Source organism: Hetaerina americana, unplaced genomic scaffold (assembly GCF_022747635.1).
Source record: "Hetaerina americana unplaced genomic scaffold, ioHetAmer1.1.p SCAF_4, whole genome shotgun sequence".
Lineage (NCBI taxonomy): Eukaryota > Metazoa > Arthropoda > Insecta > Odonata > Calopterygidae > Hetaerina > Hetaerina americana.
Window position 1 is genome coordinate 1,128,890 of NW_027286985.1, and position 20,627 is coordinate 1,149,516.

Below are 20,627 nucleotides of genomic sequence, written 5' to 3' on the forward strand. Positions count from 1 at the left end.
AACGAAGTCATCCGCTAATGTGCATTTCAATGCAACAATTTCAGAGTGCAAAAATCATTCAGTCAATAAATTCAAATTTCAGACTTTAGGAGGACGCCTCGATAGCTTAACTGGCTAAAGCACTCGACCGCACGTTGAGGGATCCGGGTTCAAATCCCGGTCAAGGCGAATGATTTTTACACTCGGAAATTATTGCTTCGTTCTCCCTTCTCTTCGTTTGGGGGTGGTGCATTGCCATTCGTATGTCCTGCGGGGTTTAATCATTCATTTTATGTTATTTTAATTCAATTATATTATTCATTTTGTCTCTAAATTATTTGTATATCTCTCTAATGTTGTTATTTTTAGGAAAAATATGTTTATTGCTAGGAAATACGTGCAAGAGGGAAATAATGTCACATAAATTTCCCAATTTTTTGAAGGAATAAGTTACCGCTACCGCCGAGTGATTCAGCGGCGAATGGTTCAGCTGATCGTACTTCAGTATCCTCTTCACTATAATATGACTATTTAATTTATAGGAAACGTTTTATATGTTCTTCTTCCGTCCCGAAACAGTTATTTCGCATCCATCTGGCGTCCATTGTCCTCTTAACTTTCAGGATACTTTGCTCCTCGGCAGTTTCCCTTATTGCCTTAAACATTGCTTATTATATCCAAATACCCTGGCATTGACAATTTTATCATCGCAGTGAAATTTAAATAAAGAAAAATTATTTTATCTGCAGAAAACGGTTTCTGAACTGACGGTTGACGTTTATCATCGTAGTGGGCAGAATTGAAATTGGTTTTAAATGTTAGGAATAGACTCGCGTTGTGTTAGTCTATATGATGCACGATATTACTGTTTCCGCGTCGAGTTACTACGGTTTCGCCTTTGATTACCGCCAATGCCTGGTTCATAGGATATCCGTCTCCTTACATACGTCAGTGATCGCTTAATTTTAAACCCGGAACTTTAAGGGGGGAAATTATGTGATCTAATCAGGTGCCGTTTTGCAATTCTGATTTCGCAGAATTCACAGTATTGCCCCTTTTATTTTATTTTATCAAATTTCTTATCGGAGTAAGTCTTATGGCTCGTTGGTTATTTCGCAAATCCCAGAGCCCCTCCTCGAGTTACCTCGTGATGCCCGTCTCTTTGTCGCCGTGAAGCCAATCCCCGTATGAAACAGAGTGTGCTCCGCTCTCGTGGTTTATGGCGTGGATCCGGCGCGCATCAATCCCGTTCCTTATCCGGGCCATTGTCGCTTTGGGCCGTCCCCCTGCACCGTCCACCCACGCCGCGATCGGCGGCGCGTCTTCCGCCAACATCGGCGGCGTCCTCTCCCTCGAGTCGCCATTGAGTGCGCCCGGCCATTGACGCGGGGCCAACATTTATCGAAACGATTAGTACGGCCCTTCAGTGGAAAGCGAGAGGCTATTCGTCGCACCCCTTGTTCCTCCGTTCCCCCCCTTCCCTTAGCCTCCCACCTCCAAATCCCCAAAAATGAATCGCATCCCGAGAAACGGTAAAAAAAAAGGATGCGGATGAAGAATGGAAGGACTTAATTTTTTTCACTTTGTAAATTCCGCCTTTTTTGAATGGCTTTCATATATTTCGTGCACGGGTACGCCCCACCCCCCACGACTGCGCCCCGATGGGTAAGAGCAGCAGCGTGGTGACGGCCCATTCCTCAATCGTTCCCTCCCCGCCTCCCCTCTTCCTCCGTCGTGCGTCAAAGGTCCCTCCTCCTCCTCCCCACCCCTTCGTCCTCGGCGACTACATTACGCCCGCCGCCGCCCTACCTTCAACCTTTTGTGAGGCCGGCGAGCGAGGGGTGGGGGGAGGGGCGCGGTTGGGCGTGTGTGCCCCTGCGTGGGAGGCCCTGGGAGTAGCTGCTCCTGGGTTGCAGCGGGAAAATTTTCGCTTTCCTGGCGAGCCTCGGTACGGATGGAAAGATGTGGGAGGTAGAAAGAGAATGAATTAATCCCCGCCTGAAACTCCCACGTCACAAGGCGGACATACATTGTTCCCTTCAGGAGGGCTCCCCCTGCCCGCTCACCTCACTGCCGTCCTCAACCTCCCCGCCCCCCTCCCCCGACCCGGCGGCGGATTCCCGATCCCATTCATGCCCGCCTCCCCCGTCCCCCCACCAAACTCAGTCCCCAGGGTACGCGGCACCCCTCAATTACAACCTAGTCCCCCGCTACTGTATCTTTTCCTCCGTCCCATTCTCCCTAACGAAAACCTTCTCATTCTATGCCTTTCGCCGTCTCTCTTTCGAATTGACTTGCGAACGAAAACAAGAAAAATTGACTGGCTTAATGGAGAAAAATATGTTTTTGTCTTTTCCATTATAAATCGCTCAGCCTTTGCTACATCTCCCAAAACAACAAGGTTCCTGCCCTCTTTCCTCTCCACTCCTGAAACGTTTCTCTCAATTCCTTCGCTCGCTGTCATCTGCACATTTATAAATCTATGTAAATGCCTTCTATTCCATTTCGCTCGGCTCTCGTGTTTTTTCTTCTCCTTCTCCAACTCAAACATTTCTCGGCTCGAGTTTGTTTTTCTTTTTTAGGGCGGATCAATCGTGTCCGTTGCGAGTTTCCATGCTTGCGGGGCTGTTCGCTCTTCGCACGTTGATTGTCATCTGTCGGTTGACGTTTTTCGCTCATTATGTAGTGCCATCCGCCGTACACGGTCGTACCACGTCGATCGTAAATTGAGTGTACCTTCTATTAAGTTCTTCAGTTGGAATAGCGCTTGGTTGGTGAGAAAATTGAACAATCGTATGCTGTTTTCGCTATTGCCGTTTTTCATACCATGGCCTTGGTATATCTCTCACCGAATTTCGTTTGCTGTTTAAATTTTGAACTAATCTTTCATTGCATGTTGCTGTCTAAGATGTCTGTGTCTCTTAAAAGTCACTCGGGTCCTCTTATGTAATTTTTCCGTGTGATAAAGCGTTCTTGTGGGTCATAGGTGTGGGTTCGTTCTTCCAAAGGAGGGCGGGAAAATGGAATGGCAGCTTTGACAGTCGCCGCTTTATTTGAACGTGGGAAAATGGTTTCAATTTCAACATGCTGATGACGACGCGGGACTGTTACGGCGTGATGGGATAAAAGCGCGGATTTCATACACTTGTAGCCAGTGTGTGCTCGTGGTAAGCTCCATCGAAACTCGCTCCCAAAGGGCCTCATGGGTGTTATCGTAATGGCGGGTGTTTTATTTGTTTTTCTACGTTTAAGTTACCTTTTTACATGAGTGGCGTCTTCGGGAGCAGTTCACCTTACAAACACACACGTGCTCTGATTCTGAAGAAATGTTTTAACCATCGAGGAAAAATGCGTGAGTTGCCAAACCTCAGTGTATCCATAAATTGCATTGCTCTAATTTTGTTGTTAATTTTTTAATAATTATAAAATGATCTTTATTGAACTTTTTTGGAAATAGTTAATGGTCGATGAAATTGATATTTAAACCATGGTCACAAAATAAGGGAATTGATTGTGCATTGTACCTTCTGTTTCTGATTTCTAAAATAAAATCCTTTTTTGCGAGCAAATATTTCTCAAAATAAAACGGTAAGCAATTTTTTTTATCTGTCTTCATTGGTAAATTTTGGTAAACCACATTTTGACATGACCTAAGAGTATGACAAATTGTTTTCAGAACGAATCCGTTTTGAGGAAGTGATCTCTAATACTTACGACTAATCCGTGTCTTATTTCGTCGATTTAGAGAACGGATCTTATCCTGATCCATCTCCTCTTCCCCCCGGCTGAACTGCCACCAATGTAATTCAAATATCAGAGGATCAAATTCTTAATTAGAAATTCAAAAAGGGGGTTGTTTATCCCCAAGCATAATTCAGATTGGGGCGTTTTAAAACAGTGGGTTTCGATATGAAGCGGGTATATTTCATTCAGACTGCGAGGGTGTATTTTCCACCTAACACGGCGGGATTCACGAACTGTGTGGAAGGTAATTCAATAACTTACGTCATCTCAGTTAACATAAAATGTTTTTGTGACTGGAAGTAATAAGATTGTCATGGTTTGACAGTTATCAAAGTTAAAGATGAGGACACAGTTGTAACAATACTTATACTTCTAATTTTTACGTGAATGTAGACAGATGCATTCAATAACCTTTGGTGGTAACAATATTCCTGTGCCTAGTGTGTGCTCTTAAATATATATATATATATGTGTGTGTGTGTGTATGTATGTATATATATATATATATATATATATATATATATATATATATATATATAATATTCTAAAAATCTACATCTGTGTTTTTATATATTTGTGCGTCGCCGAAGAGCGTTCCATTTCGAAGATATTTTTTTATGTGTGTGTATATATATATATATGTGTATATGTATATATATGTATATATGTGTATATATATGTGCATATATAAATATATATATATATGTATATATATGTAAAAAATATATATATATATAAAATATATATGTATATATATATATATATAAAATATATATGTTGGTCGCGGCTTTCCAGGAGTAGAGCGTTGGACTGCTGACCGGAGACCCGGGTTCGATTCCCGGGCAAGGTACTCTGGGCACCTGCAGCTCCACCCAAGCTATTTGATTTTTCAGGTACCAGATCTTCCTAGGAAACAATAACCGGCACAGGGAAAGGGACTGGTCCGCCTACCCTGATCCTGATGCGTGAATTTCACACGCCGTATAGAGCTTAGTACTGGGTGAACTCTGCCATCACCTACTAAACCGACCTTCGGGTTGATTACTGTGTTTATGGTTTACATGTATATGTGTGTATATATATATATATATATATATATATATATATATATATATATATATATATATATATATATATATATATATATATATATATATATATGTATATATATATATATATATATATATATATATATATATACACACATATATATATGGTAAATACATATATATATGGTATACACGTATATATATGGTAAAAGATTTGGTGTTTTCCCGGCGCATCAGCTGCGTAAATTCCTCTCGGGTCCTCCACCGGGTTATATCGTCCATATCGGCCGACGTTTCGATGTCCGACTCGATCATCGTCTTCAGGGCTTCTGAATGCCGTTTGCCACTTTTTCCCCATATGTATTTTATATTTATGTATATATATATATATATATATATATATATATATATATGCATGTATATATATGTATATATATATATATATATATATATGCATGTATATATATGTATACAGGGTCGCACCCAAAAGTGGTAGGACTGATTTTTTTTAAAGAAGTTTATTGACGATATACTTACATCGACTTAATAATCTTCAAAGTATGCTCCTTGAGCTGCTACACACTTAGTATATCGTTGCTCCCATTCCCCGTACGCCCGCTGGAAATTTTCTGTGGGGATGCCGTTGATGACCCTCGTCGAAGCCTCTTGAACGGCCTGTATCAAGTCAAAACGTCGTCCCTTGAGCTGTCTTTTCATCAGGGGGAAGAAGAAGAAGTCCGGTGGTGCCAGATCGGGAGAATAGGGCGGGTGCGGCAACGCTGTATTTGGCCAGGAGCTGTCTGACGACGAGCGCGCCATGGCACGGCGCGTTGTCATGATGAAGCACCCAGGAGTTTGCGATGGCCGGTCGGACTCTTTTCACGCGTTCTCGGAGGCGGGTGAGCACCTGCACGTAAAAGTTCGCATTCACAGTCTCCCCTGGTGGGACAAACTCCTTGTGAACCACTCCATGACGGTCGAAAAACACAATCAACATCGTTTTGATTTTTGATTTGCTCATGCGAGCCTTTTTTGGACGTGGGGACGCGGAAGTGTGCCATTCCGCGGATTGTCTTTTCGTTTCGGGTTCATGTTGAAAAACCCATGTTTCATCACCAGTTATCACATTGTCCAAACAATTTTCATCTCGGTGCAAATTGGCTAACACTTCTTCGGAAATGCGCACACGCGTTGCCTGTTGGTCGACACTCAGAATTTTCGGCACCATCTTGGCGCACACCTTGCGCATGGCCAAATCCTGTGAAATAATGCGTTGGACGTTGGATGCAGACAGACCCAACTGGTCTGCAATTTCTTCACTGGTTAAGCGTCGGTCTGTGTTCAGCAGTGTCCTCACTCTGTCCACCTACGTGTCGGTTCTTGCCGTCGACGGCCGTCCGGAGCGATGGTCGTCTTCAACGAGCTCCCTACCCTCTTTAAACAACTTTTGCCGCTCAAATACTGTGGAACGGCTTAAGGCAGTGTCCCCATAAGCCTGCTTGATCATATCGAGGGTCTCGGTTGCCGTCTTCCCGAGTTTCGCACAAAACTTCACGGATTAACGTTGCTCTAAATTCAGATTCATTTTGTTTTTCGACGCGGACAAAAAACTTGCTTCCCTTAAAACGGTGTCCTCACTCAACGACAGCCCGCAGGTGACTTAAGGTTGGGGTCGGTCTGTTGCTAAGAGCCCCCTCCACCTTACCCTGCCAGGCAGACCCCCCTCCACCGTTCCGTTCGCGCCAGAGAAAATCAGTCCTACCACTTTTGGGTGCGTTCCTGTGTATGTGTATTTATATATATATATATATATATATATATATATATATATATATATATATATATATATATATATATATATATATATATGTATATATATATATGTATATATATATATATATGTATATATATATATATATATATATATATATATATATATATATATATATATATATGTATATATATATATATGTATATATATATATATGTATATATATATATATATATATATATATATATATATATATGTATGTATATATATATATATATATATATGTATATAAATATATATATATACATACATACATAACATTTCCTCGATCAAGGTTAGTTTTTACCCATTTTTGCGCCCGGTCCACTTATTAAAATTTCCGCCCCGTCTTTGAAAATGTAAGTCATGTGATGGAAATATAATTTTTCATATATTTCGCAATCGCAATTAATCAGGTTAATTGGGTAATCGTTTTGTAGCAGTGTTATGGGAAAATTAAATTTTTAATTCGTTTGTGTTAGAAAAAGATTCTTGTGTTTGATTCTGTGTTAGTGAAATCTTAAAGATCTTAGGACCTTTGATTTAATCTTTGGCGAAGGTGTACGCTTTCTCATTGCGGCCAATCTTGTGGGAAGTTGTTAGCGGAGCAATTAACCGTCCAAATTCCTTAAAGGTCGCCCAATCCAGATACAATCCCCCGGCACTTCGCTGAAAGCGGTCTCGATGTTGGTCACGGAAACTTTTTGAAAAGCCAACCGTCATGTGGCTTCTGAAAGTTTTTCAAAGTTTCGCCTATTCCCCAAAATAATGCAGTGTGGCGCTGAATATTCCTTTTTCGTTTCGAATGCCACCGTTGAATGGTTTCTCTCTCAACGCGTGTCCTGCTCGGCCGTAATTATTAAGGAGATCATTATTTGAGTTAATTGACTTGACGCATATTTTGAGTGATTACCCACAAATTTTAAGTAGTTTTAGTTGAAAGTTTCCGGATTGCACTTTGACAGTTGTGGCACCCACCTTTTTCTTTAACAGTTGGTTGAAAAAAGTTTCCGTCGCTTGGCGAATGTGGCTTCATTTTTGCCCACTTATCGTCCATTCGGGATAACGTTAGCGTCACGAAAATGTGGTGTGACACGGTGCCTTATCCCAGACGCCCAAGACAAATGTCCCAACACTTGTTTTATGCCTCGGCTGTTGGAAAGTGGCGTAACAGGGTAATGAAGTTGCGTCTTTGATTGTCAATCTTTGGTGACATTCTCTGCATTAAGAGTTGCTTAGACCCTCGGGTCTCACCTCTTAAATCAGAGAAGAGACTGAGTGTAATTAGTCAAACTCTGTGTCCATGATAGCCTGCTCAACGAGGTTAAGTCAGTAAATAAGATGCCAATGTCAGCTGGACAAAACACATAAGCTGTTGCGAACATTTATTGGTATTCCAGCTGATACCAATACTCTGTGGATACTCTGGTAAAATATGAAAGTGTGTCGCCGCGTCAATAATACCAGCGAATGGTAATATGCGAATAAATAATTACCTCATAGCAAATTTTGCCACCAAAGAACAGGTAAATAGATAGTCAAACACTAATTTGACTTCGAAATTATTTTCTCATGTCATGGAAGGTGTTTTAACATCACTTTCAAATAACTCCCGTTAACTCAAATTAAAACGATGAGGACATCTGGCGAGTGTATTAAATTGCTTACTTTCTTAAATAAAGAATAATGTTCACTCTGCGTAAATCAGTGAATTGTCCTTGTTTTTTAAAACTATGCTGGAAAAGAAGGCGTTCATACGATATAATTGCATATAAGGAAATTTCTTTAATGGTGCGAGGAATATATGAGAAATTATGTTTTCATGGACGTTTCTTCTCTTTTTGTTGAATTTAATGCATTTGTCCGTTTGTCTTTGCTCGTCATAGGATAACAAAGTGATTATTTGAAGAGGAGCGATGCCCAAAGAAGAGCCGAACGCCGATGACGGTGCTGAGGACGAGCAGGAAGAGGAGGAGAAGAAGTGGTTCGCAGCGGAGAAAGCCAAGACCGGCCGAGCTGCGTGCAAGAAATGCAAGGTATGATCCCGCCCGACCTGCTGCGTCACCCGAATCCCATTTCCCAATGCCTGCTCATGTCAATTCTGTGCAATCATGAGGCCTATGGGTTTGCTAAGAGAGGCGTTCCAAACTCTCCTTAGTTGAACCTCACTCTCATTTCCCTGGAGTGTTTTCCGTTTGTATCTGTCACCATCTATGAATGTTAAGATTCACAATTTTGGAATTGTTACTTTAATTTTTTTAGAAGTGGATCATTTTGGATTGTTTGGTCCCGCAGTTTTTAGAATTAATTTGAATCAATATTGATGCCAAAGTTTGTAATCGATGCTCTTGTCTCTTAAATGTAAACGTACGATGCCCACTTCTTACTAAATTTGAGAACAGTTCCCGATGTAAATCGTCCGATAGACCTCACCAGTTGAGCATTAATTAGATTGATTGAAATTTGATGATTCCTTCGGTGTTTATAACTTCGACCTTACGGTGGGGAATCATGTCGTGGGGGCCCATTTGTCGACCTTCCGCATAGTACTTGTATTCTCACTCACTGGCGTCCAAGTGTTTCATTTTGAGACTTCGGTGCGTTGAGTTTTCGTTGTACTCGTCGTAAAGTCCTGCGCTACTTCAAAGCGTGGCCTCCTTAAACTCTTTTCAGGAGAAGATTGAAGCCGGCTTACTGCGCATCGCAAAGGTTGTTCCAAGCCCTTTTGGCGCTGGACTCATGAAGAATTGGCATCACCCGCAATGTTTCTTTGACTCGTACTTGAAGGCGAGGGCAACCACGAGGCGGTTGAAGTGCCCGGAGGATGAGCTGGAAGGCTGGGACGAACTCGACGAGGAGTACAAAGAAGAGATCATCTCACTCATAGGTGTGAATTATTTTACTGCTGGCTTTTGGTGATCAGGAGTCGTTCATTGCCCAAGGATGAATGTAACGATGGCACGCATGCCTAAATCTATCGCATGGAAAGCCACGGGAAATGAAATAAGTCATTTTGGTGCGTTTTCCATCAAACGTCACTAACCAATATTTTTCGAAAACAGGGGAATTCCATTGAATTGTATTTAAAAGGCCCCGCGGTGTAAGATTTTTATTGCTATTGGACGATTTTATTTTCGCAATACAAATATTTCGCATAATTAACTGTGCTATATAAACGAGCCGTAATCTCTCATTCAATACCGTAGTTTTCTCTTAAAATGATCACTATTTAGTGCGACGAAATCATTTCACCGGACGTCAATTCTCACCACCTCTTCTTCCTCCCCAGAAGAACCCTCTCTCATTTGTGGCTCTTTCGATATCTGTAGCATAAGTATACCCCATTTATAGAATCATCATCTGTGCCTATATCTTTTAATGCAGGGCCGATATTAAGTATAGAATAAAGGAAATCTCAGAGACGTTAAATTTGCATTGCAATAGAGTGCTCATCTCATTCCTCGCTTCCTTGTAATTAAAGTCACGTATGGTAGTTTTGATAACTCCTGAGGATCACACATTGCACTGGAATCATTTCATCATTTGTCATCCCGCCCAAAAACCCAAGACTTTCTTTGGGAGGAGAAATTATAACTGTAGCATCATTCCAATTTAAAGTTTTAAGGGTGGCTTCTATCAGAGTTGTGCGCGACTAAAAATGAGACAAGTATAAAGGCGAGTGAGGGATTATGTGGGCTAGGGTTAACATATTCCCGTGGCTTGGCTTTAATTAAAAATCTTATCCCTTCAAGTCTTGAAATTGTCTGCAATACCTTACCTCTCAACCTCAATTGTCTTATTGTTCCTAATGCCGTGGACGTTACCTCGCCCCGGTGGCGGCGGTGTAACGTCCTCGTCTGCCATTCCAAGGGTCGCGGGTTCGATTCCCGCCTGGGTGAGTTTTCCTCCACCTAGGGCTTGGGTGTTTGTAAATGTGATCATTGTTATCGTTGTTAATAGTTCGATGTAAAGGCCAGAATGTGCTGTTTTCGGACTTATACTGAATAAATAAATAAAAATAAATAAATAAATGTTTACCCATAAATCCACAGTTTCGGCATCATGGAGTTAATTCTTTTAATTATTTAACTATGTGGACTATTTTATATCATCCCAAAAGAGTGAATAAAATTCCAAAATGTTGACCATGGCGCACTTAGGGTTGAGCATTTTTTTTGCGAATAGTTTCGTGTAGTAATTTCATTTATTAGCGTAAAGAAGAATCCAAGGAATAATTTATATCCCTTTTTTTTCTTTAAAACAACTGATTTCGACGATCTGCGCCATCTTAAAGTTTATGAATTCACTGGCCAAGTACGCATGCGATTTATTAAATGTGACGTTGAAAGAGTGTACCTACATGAATCATTTAAAGAAATACTAGAAGTAGAAAATAGCTGCTATTTTTCAATATATGAAATGATTCGTTTCCCCGAAGTTACTCCAAAATAACTACTTAAATTGTCCCGATAATTCATTAAGTGAATGAAGGCATTATCAAACGCAATTGAATTTTGTACCACCGTTCTATTACTAGGTCTAAAAATGTATTATCTTTTCCCTAGTCTTTCCAATTTAGTTTTCTCGCAACGTTATCACAAACAAACGCTCTTATGTTTATATTTTATGGAGTAGAGTAAACTTGAAATGAAATAATTATAATTTACTTCTTGTTTCTTTTAATCATTTTTCTTTCCTTAATGCCAATTTTTCATCCGTCTCCCGCGTGTATTATTCGCGGTATGTGACGAACATTTTATCAGAGTATTTTCCACTGGACCGTATATTTCAGATGCATTCAGGTTCGCGTGTACTCCTATCTCTCATAAATTTGAATAATCTGGTAATTAGATGGGATGAGTACGAATGTTCGAAAATCTTGGTTCGTGTTATAGTTTTCTCTGTGTTAATGTTTTTGCAGGAGTGTTTCGTCTACTGTTTACCATTTAAACGTTGCTCTACCTTATGCATCATAGGAAATATTCAATGACAATAGGCGACGTTTTTGAATCTAATGCCTCATTCGTGTCGCAGGGAGCGACCGCGTGGCCCCCAAGGAATCGGTGGATGGGTCTGTGGCGGCTCCGGGTCGCCGCCCACCGCCCTCCAACCCCGATCACAAGGACCATGCGTTTCGGGAATTCAGGCGACTCTGTGCCGAGGTGTCCAACACGCCAGCCTACTTGGAGAAGACGGCCATAATCAAGAACTTGCTCGATAAAGGGTCGGATGGCGGTGAGTGCTTGTTAATTTGTGTCTGCTTCCATTAAACGTTTACTGAAATGTCCGTGAACCTTTCATGTGCCGTACTCGTGGTATTTGGGCGAATGTTGTAGTTACTAAATAGTAACATGCTTGTTCTCGAAGTGAATCAGAATGACATTGTCTGCGGTGATAATTTTGAATAGCCTCTACCTGAAAATGGCCCTCATATGAGTTACCTCGTGTTTGAATGTGTATTTGGCCAATTTGGCTGGTCTCCTTCTGCTGGCTATTCGAGCCACGAACGCATTGTACCTATTCTTTATAACATTGTATGATTTTCTCTCCCTACTATCCTTTCCTATGGTATCCTCGTCCATTTCTCCTCTGGTGGGTGGAACAGCTCCCTAACGCCATCTCTTGGCCAAATAATCGGGGCACTTCGTTCCATAAAACCCTCGCCAATTTTCGTGTGATTTACGTTTCCTCAATACCTCAAGTGGTTAAGAGCATCGGCCTTGCTAGTTGAAAGATCCGTGGTTCAAAACCCGGCGAGGTAACTTTTTTTTACGCTTGTGATCTGCTCGATCCCTCCTTCCCCACCAGTCCTGTTTTTCTACTTTGTGTATTCTTATCCCTTTTCCTTATATCTATGTACATGTATCCATTTGAATGAATCAGTGTATATGTTTGCCATTTGGCAGGTTTTCGAGTTTGAATTTTTTTGTATATATATGTATATATATAATATATATATATATGTATATATACATATATATGTATTATATATATATGTATATATATTATGTGTATAAATATATATATTTATTTTTATATAACAACATATTATTTATATTACACAAACTTAAATGCAACAATATCAGAGATTAAAATTCATTCCCCTTGACTGGGATTCGAACCCAGATCCCTCAATATCCGGTCGAGTGCTTTAGCAACTTAAGCTACCGAGGCGTCCTCTTAAACTCTGAAATTTTGGGGCATTTAAAGGAACAAGATGTTGTGACGAAATACCGTACATCCAATGTCACAGGCATTCGTATTCGTGCGCGACGCGCCACAGTCCACGAGGTTAAAGCCATATTTTAAACACTTGGTGTTTATACTTTGACAAATTACGAAGAAACTGCGAAACTTGCGGAAACTGCCCATTTTCCTCTACCTCTAAGTAGTTCCGCAGGAATGTTATCCACCCCCGCGGCCTTATCTAGTTTCATCTCCCTGAATGCCCTTTCTATCTCATCGTCGAGTGTGCCTGGACCTAAGCTATCGTACTCTACGTCATGTTCCTTTTCTATGCCTAACTTTGTTGGTCTAAGTTCTTTACTATACATTTCTTCTATATATTCCTTCCATCTCTCTTGGATCTTTCCTGGGTCAACTATTATCTTACCCGCCTTATCTCTAACTGTTAGCATAGATCTCCCTTTCTTACTTCCCGATAAAGATTTCACTTTGCTATACAGCGTACAAATTTCACCGTTCCTCTGCAAGCTTTCCATATCCTCGCTCTACGTCTTCCACCATGCTTCTTTTGCTCAATTTGTTGCTCGCCTAAATTTACTCTTTAACTCCTTGTCTTCATGTTGCCTAACTGTGTTTACATTCTTCCATTTTCTCCTCTCATCCATCTTTGTAATCATCTCATCCGTGATCCATAGTTCCCTAGTCCTTTTCGCGTTAACGCTTCCAATAGTGTCTTTTGCGGCTTTAAATAACCCTTTCTTGATACTTTCCCATTTTTCTTCGATAGTACTCAGCTCTTTGCCATCATCCATGATTTCCTGTACAGCCTGTTGGTACTCCTTCCTTATCAATCCATTTAATGCTTCTACATTCCATTTTCTAACCCACCGCCCCTGCCTTATCTTTTTTAACTGACGCTACATATCATAGCAACCAAATTTTGCTCAGAGCCCGCATCCGCTCCCGGGAAGCTATGCGAATTTATCACCCTGTTCCTAAACTTGTGTCTAACGAGAATATAATCTAGCTTATACCTTTCTGAGTCACCTGGCATTTTCCATGTATGCCTGCGTCTTTTGTGGTGCATAAACCAGGTGTTGGTGATAACTAACCCATTTCTTCTGCAGAACTCAACCGATTTCTGCCTGCGGTCATTCCTCGTGCCTAAACCATAGTCCCCCGCCTCATCACCATCTCTTCCTTCGCCTACCGTCGCATTCCAATCCCCCATCACTATCAAATGTTTCCCTGCAGGAACACCCGCGATTATGTCCTCTAATTGATCGTATATCCTATCGACCTCTTCCTCCGTATGGTTGCTCGGTGGCATGTTTATTTGAATAATAGTTCGTCGGTTCTGCTTTTATCTCTACTAGTAATATTCTATCCGTTAAGTGTTATATGTTAACTACGCTTCTTCCTACCTCTTTATTTAATACTATGGCAACCCCTTGTTGGATCCCGTCCCCGTCGCTGTATATTATTCTATAATTATCACTCCAGTAATGCCCGCTTTCCATCCATCTCACCTCGGATAGACCTAAAATATCTATATTTCCCCTTTCCATCTCTCGCTTAATATTCTCCAATTTCCCTGTTCTCAGTAGTTGCCAGGACTCATTTTCTCTGCAGTGAACATCATATTTATCATGGGAATGATAATTGAGGTGGTTTCCCGTTGCCTCCCTCAATAGTGTTTTTAACGTGACACTATCACTTATTGGCCGCCCCACTGGGGTTAGACGCCATTGCAGCCGCCTCACTGAGGAACAGACGCTGCGTGGACTACCTTTCGTCTGGCTCCTAACCTTCGACCTATGTGGCATGGGTGACCCTACCAGGAGCAATTATTATTACTCCCGCCAGCACAGCTCCTGGGGTCATCGGAACGTACAAGCCCTTCCACCACGTCAAGGCTGTAATCCGGGGAGAGGATGGATATATATATATATATATACTCGTATATGTACATATATATAAATATATATAATTGTGTGTATATGCATATGTATACACAAATGTATATACATATATATACATATTTATACACATATGTATATAGTTATAGGCGCTGCCATGAAAGTAAATAAATAAATAAATAAATATATATATATATATATATATATATATATATATATATATATATATATATATATATAGTATATATATATAGTATATATATATACATACATATATATATGTATATATATATATAAATATATGTATATATATAAATATATGTATATATATAAATATACGAGGGTCATCCGGAAAGTAGTACCCGTTCGTGAAATAAAGACACAAAAGTAAATATTAACAAACATAAAAAATTTTATTTGAAAGAGGATACTTTAAACTACTTCTCAACATAATCTCCAAGCAAATTAAGGCATTTGTCATAACGTGTGACAAGTTTCTGTATTCCTGCTGCATAGTCCTTCGCCGCCAGCTCATTGAGATACGCGAGGGACCCATCTTGCACAAATTTTTGCATAATGCAGATGGTGTTTAACAATTTCATGAACAATTGTTCGAGAAACATTGGGAAAATGCTCACAGATGTCATCAATTGTGACGCGCCGATCGTTCCTCACGAATTCGTCAACTGAGCTCACCAGTTGGTCTGTAATGACAGACGGTCTGCCCGAACGCTCATCGTCGTGTGTGTTCCCCCTCCCCATGTTGAAGTTGCGACACCACCGCCGAACAGACGACTCGTCCATTACATTGTCTCCATACACCTCCTTTAATTGGCGATGAATATCACATGGGCGAACGTTTCTTGCATTGAGGAATTTAATCACTGCCCTCACTTCACAACTGGCGGCGTTCTCAATTTTTTTAAACATTGTAAACAATCACAGAAACAACACAGGCAATGCTAGCGTCACGCAACTTGGCTCAGAGAAGGCAGACAAGCCACTGAAGCTATCTGACCTCGTCCAGCGGCTACTCGCGTCGTCAGCACTTCATGCGGCACGAACGGGTACTACTTTCCGGATGACCCTCGTATGTATATATATATATATATACATACATACATACATATATATATATATATGTATATATATATATATATATATATGTATATATATAAATATATGTATATATATAAATATATGTATATATATCTATATATATATATTCCTTATAATTTTATATCCTTAGATTCGCCAATTGTGCGTAATTTTTCGGATACCGGAACCTCCTGGAAAACCATTGGCGGCAGAGAGAATGGATCTGCCCTACCACACCCCCTAACCTGGCATTATAAATTCACACGACATTAGGCTTGCAAATGGAAAAGCTAAATCCGTCATTTTTTTCGACAGAATTCCTACTTCACCCCCGCCCGAAAATTGCCTCGAGAAATGATATGTGGCCTTGGCGTTGTGTCTAATGTTGGTCCAGTTGTGGCACTTTTATGGTCAATCATTTCGTCGGTGTTTTTGTTTCATAATTGCCGTGTGAAATTAAGTCAAGGCGTGCCTAATGATTAATAGTAGCTCTTGTTAACATGTTCAAATTGAAATGGGAACATTTTGGAGGCACTATTGACGAGTGTCATTATTTCAAGGCCTTCTCTCTTTTTGCGAAAAATCAATTTCGATATTAAATTTTCCTGAAAATTTGATGTTGAAGCCAATATAGTTTAATTACTTGTTTCGTCTCCAGGGACGAATAATATGACCATAATTGACCATTTTCACGGATTTACCGACGCGTGTAAGCGAGCTGGGGCCGAAACTGTGCGTTGGTCATCGGAAGTGGATGAGGATTCAGAAGATTTTCCTTCGGGGAATGGAGATGTATCCTGAAGACAAATTGAACTTCACTTTATTTCCGTAGCTGGCGCATAAATTACTAGTTGCCCTCACTTTGCCGACTCCCGCCTGGAAGAGAATTTCCACGGAATCCCAAACTGGTTGTGTTCGTCTCTTTCTTTTTTCGTAAAGAATTAATTTTCGCCCCTGTCCATCGCCGTCTCCCGCGCGGCGAATGGGCACTTCTCCTTCCGAGACGCCCGGGGGATTTTTTTCTTCCGTTGTTTAGATCCTGTCCCGAAGCTCGGCGATTATTTTTTCTAATACCCTCGTATTCATTCCCATGAGGCCACCGGCTCCTTCTCAGCCAGCCACCCATCCAATCAGCCGAGCGTCTCCGTTACCGTCTCGAATCGTGTGGGCGCCGCGCGATGGTTTTCGTTTGTTTTGCTCGAGCCTCCTTTTCCCGCGTAAATACACCGATTTGTTTCATATGCATTGAAATCGAGTTCGCAAACTGCAACCCAAACCCCTAAACCCTTGGGATTCCCTGTTCGTTGGTCTTGTACCGTGCATCGTATATCCCCGCGACATCCCCTTTCTGCAGCTCGTGGAATCCTGCGTCTTCTGTGCTTTTTAGTACCAGACCCAGAATTTTCAGCCATCTGCCCTAGGTAGACTCTTTGACCGTTCTTGAAAAAGGATCCATTGGTTTTTTGAAATTTTTAAATCACTTAATCCCCCGCACATTCGTCTACGTCCAATACAATTAGGGTGAATCAAATGAAATCCTTAAAATTGCACTAAAATTTCAAAATGGTGTCTCACTTTCCTGTATGTTGGCGATAGTAGTAGGCATGGTTTTATGAGTGTTCCACAGGTGACAGTATGACGCCAGAAAGCAACAATACAGTGCAACAATAGTATAAAAATGGCAGCTGCAATTGCAGGATGCACCACAGAGGAACTACGTTTAATACTCTCATTTTTTTCTGAAGTAGTTAAGATGAGAAACATTTTTAATTCGTCGATGAATGAAAGTTGGTGATTCATCTCTGCCACTCCAACAAATTTACATTTATTTTTGTATTTTATAGTACCTTGCAAGCCAACGCCAGGGTGTGTGTGGCAGAGGTTGAATACACACCAGAATAATTTTTCCCCGAACATGACCCTACCTCGGTCGAACAATGTTATTATGATCCCTTATCGTTCGTGGAAAAATGACATCTTAAATCTATCTGTTCCACCCTCGATCTCTCTAAGCTTATTTACATTATCTCTTCTACCTTGGTACGATAGGGGTAATAATACATTTTACACATAATCACTGCTAAAGACGCATCCTTCTAATTTATGCAAGTGCTTCAATCTGCAATTTAACCTTCGCTCCGTGAGTGATTCCCAGCCTAGCTGCTCTAATATTTTGGATACTGTACTCCATTTATCGTAATAACATTTTGCAAATCTAACTCGATTCAATCTGGCAATCAATCCAACTTCGTGAGGATCCCATATACTAGCAGCATATTCTAAATGAGGCCTAACCTGCGAAAGGTAACATTCTCTTTTCCCTTCTCATCACCTTTACCCACTAATCTTCTAATAAATCCTAACTTTTTGTTAGCCTGTCCACATATTCCCCGTATGTGCATTTCATCCAGGAGAGGTCGTGAGTGAGGGTTAACGCATAGATATTTAATCGAGTCTATATAATCCATTTCGGTAATCCTCAATGCAGTAGGCGTTCGGAAGGGAATTTCTCTTTTCCCAAAAGGTCATCACTACGCACTTAATTCAATTTAATTCTAATTGCCTTGTGTCCCACCCGCGTTGTCTGGCATTTAGGTCATCTAATGTGTCACATGTGAACTAGGCAGTTCCTAAACAGCATTACTTCTCTAAGAGATTCCTTGAACGGGTCAAGCACAATAATCAATGACACCATTGCTCTTGGAAGTTAAAGCCATGGTATTTCTTCTTGGGTCCTTTTTTTCAACTCTCATATTCTCTTAGTATAATTTTGCATCATGAGCCCCATTCTATCTCGTACAATATGGGAAAAATTCCGCAGTCCTTCGGAAAGAACTTTTTTAAATCGGTCCACACGTACGGAAGTTTTCATTGCAAATAAAAAGAATTTACGTTTCACTTTCGTCATTATTTAAATAACATTCAGGTATCCTGCAACTTATTTGCGTGCCATTAAAAGTGGGGAAGTTTGAAGTGACTGCGGGTGTGGCTATTTGATTTCCGTTCGTGGTACGCCGCCTCGACGGGTGATAACGACGAGTCCCGTTTATTTCCCCGCCGCTGACTGCGCGGAGCCGTGGGCGCGATGATTACCCAGCGAAATGAAGTTTGTTTGAGATGCAGATGCGGCCCGCTCTCTGCCCACCTCGGTTACTTTAATTGAGGCGGCTTCGATTCGTTCATGTTATCGCCAAAACCACTTTCCCGTCGCCAGCAGCGCCGCTCTCGGAATGATTTGTCCGATTGCAGTAGTAGTGGGGAGATGTGGGGGGTGGAAGGGGAGATGGAAGGGAGAGGAGGCCAAATACAGGTGCCCTTTGTGGGTCAGCGGACGTGGAAGTGCACGGCGGCGTGACAGCCCCCCCCCACCCCCCCGTACAAGTATGGAAACCCTAGGGAAACATTAATGACTTAGAAATTATTTTAAACAAATGTTTGATAAGTTGAGCTTGAAAATCCCGTGTTGGACCGCAGGTGCTAAAAGGATCTGTTTGAATTCAATAAAGAAATATTTTCTTACTTCACATTGCACGAAATGAGTTTTAATTGAGTATAATGGAGTATCTACTGTAAGGTCTGATTGAAAGGGAAAAATGATAATGATTAGTTCCTAATTTCATCTGGTTGCTATGATTGGTGAGTGGCAATAACAAATGATTCCGTTATTAAATGCCTGACACCCTTTCTGATTCGACCCAGCGTCACTCATTTGCGTCGGCTGCTGAGGGCGCCATCGCGCGTCAAAAGAATTGTGTCTGTGTGAATTTAGGAGTGAGGGTAATGTATGTATTTATGTATGTTCACACTCCCCTTCCGTTGCTCTGCAACCGTATGTACGTCCTAACCTTTTTTTTAAATGAATGCTCAATGAATACTGTTACTGTTCAATTCATAACCTTCATCGTTTAAATCCTGAATAAAGGTGCCAATAACCATTTCCTTGTTTATGTTCACCCACCTTCAAGTAAATATCAGATTTTCAAATTGAGTTACAGCTTTTCTTTCGAACGCAATTCGAACTGATTCAAATAGCAACCCGCCAACAAACTGTAACCTCACCCACATCTCTATTACAATTCTACGAGGGTCATCCGGAAAGTAGTACCCGTTCGTGAAATAAAGACACAAAAGTAAATATTAACAAACATAAAAAATTTTATTTGAAAGAGGATACTTTAAACTACTTCTCAACATAATCTCCAAGCAAATTAAGGCATTTGTCATAACGTGTGACAAGTTTCTGTATTCCTGCTGCATAGTCCTTCGCCGCCAGCTCATTGAGATACGCGAGGGACCCATCTTGCACAAATTTTTGCATAATGCAGATGGTGTTTAACAATTTCATGAACAATTGTTCGAGAAACATTGGGAAAATGCTCACAGATGTCATCAATTGTGACGCGCCGATCGTTCCTCACGAATTCGTCAACTGAGCTCACCAGTTGGTCTGTAATGACAGACGGTGTCCCCGAACGCTCATCGTCGTGTGTGTTCCCCCTCCCCATGTTGAAGTTGCGACACCACCGCCGAACAGACGACTCGTCCATTACATTGTCTCCATACACCTCCTTTAATTGGCGATGAATATCACATGGGCGAACGTTTCTTGCATTGAGGAATTTAATCACTGCCCTCACTTCACAACTGGCGGCGTTCTCAATTTTTTTAAACATTGTAAACAATCACAGAAACAACACAGGCAATGCTAGCGTCACGCAACTTGGCTCAGAGAAGGCAGACAAGCCACTGAAGCTATCTGACCTCGTCCAGCGGCTACTCGCGTCGTCAGCACTTCATGCGGCACGAACGGGTACTACTTTCCGGATGACCCTCGTATTTATG

The 20,627-nt window shown here is 41.1% G+C and overlaps 2 protein-coding genes across 4 annotated transcripts in view; one reads left to right on the forward strand and one right to left on the reverse strand.

Annotated features, from left to right (window-relative positions):
- DNAlig3 (DNA ligase 3) overlaps window positions 1-20,627 on the forward strand; it is a 202,975-nt gene that overhangs the window by 72,526 nt on the left and 109,822 nt on the right. For 2 of the 3 annotated variants that reach the window (XM_071589614.1, XM_071589613.1), the window contains 3 exons: window positions 8,469-8,618; window positions 9,256-9,469; window positions 11,617-11,817. In XM_071589614.1, coding sequence (XP_071445715.1) covers window positions 8,499-8,618; window positions 9,256-9,469; window positions 11,617-11,817 — 535 coding nt within the window. In that variant the 5' untranslated portion in view covers window positions 8,469-8,498. Of the gene's footprint in view, window positions 1-8,468; window positions 8,619-9,255; window positions 9,470-11,616; window positions 11,818-20,627 lie in introns of those variants that run through there. The other variant, XM_071589615.1, reaches the window with a different exon arrangement.
- The window catches only part of CNMa (CNMamide), an 88,093-nt gene that overhangs the window by 55,850 nt on the left and 11,616 nt on the right, over window positions 1-20,627 (reverse strand). The gene's annotated exons all lie outside the window — the stretch shown is intronic.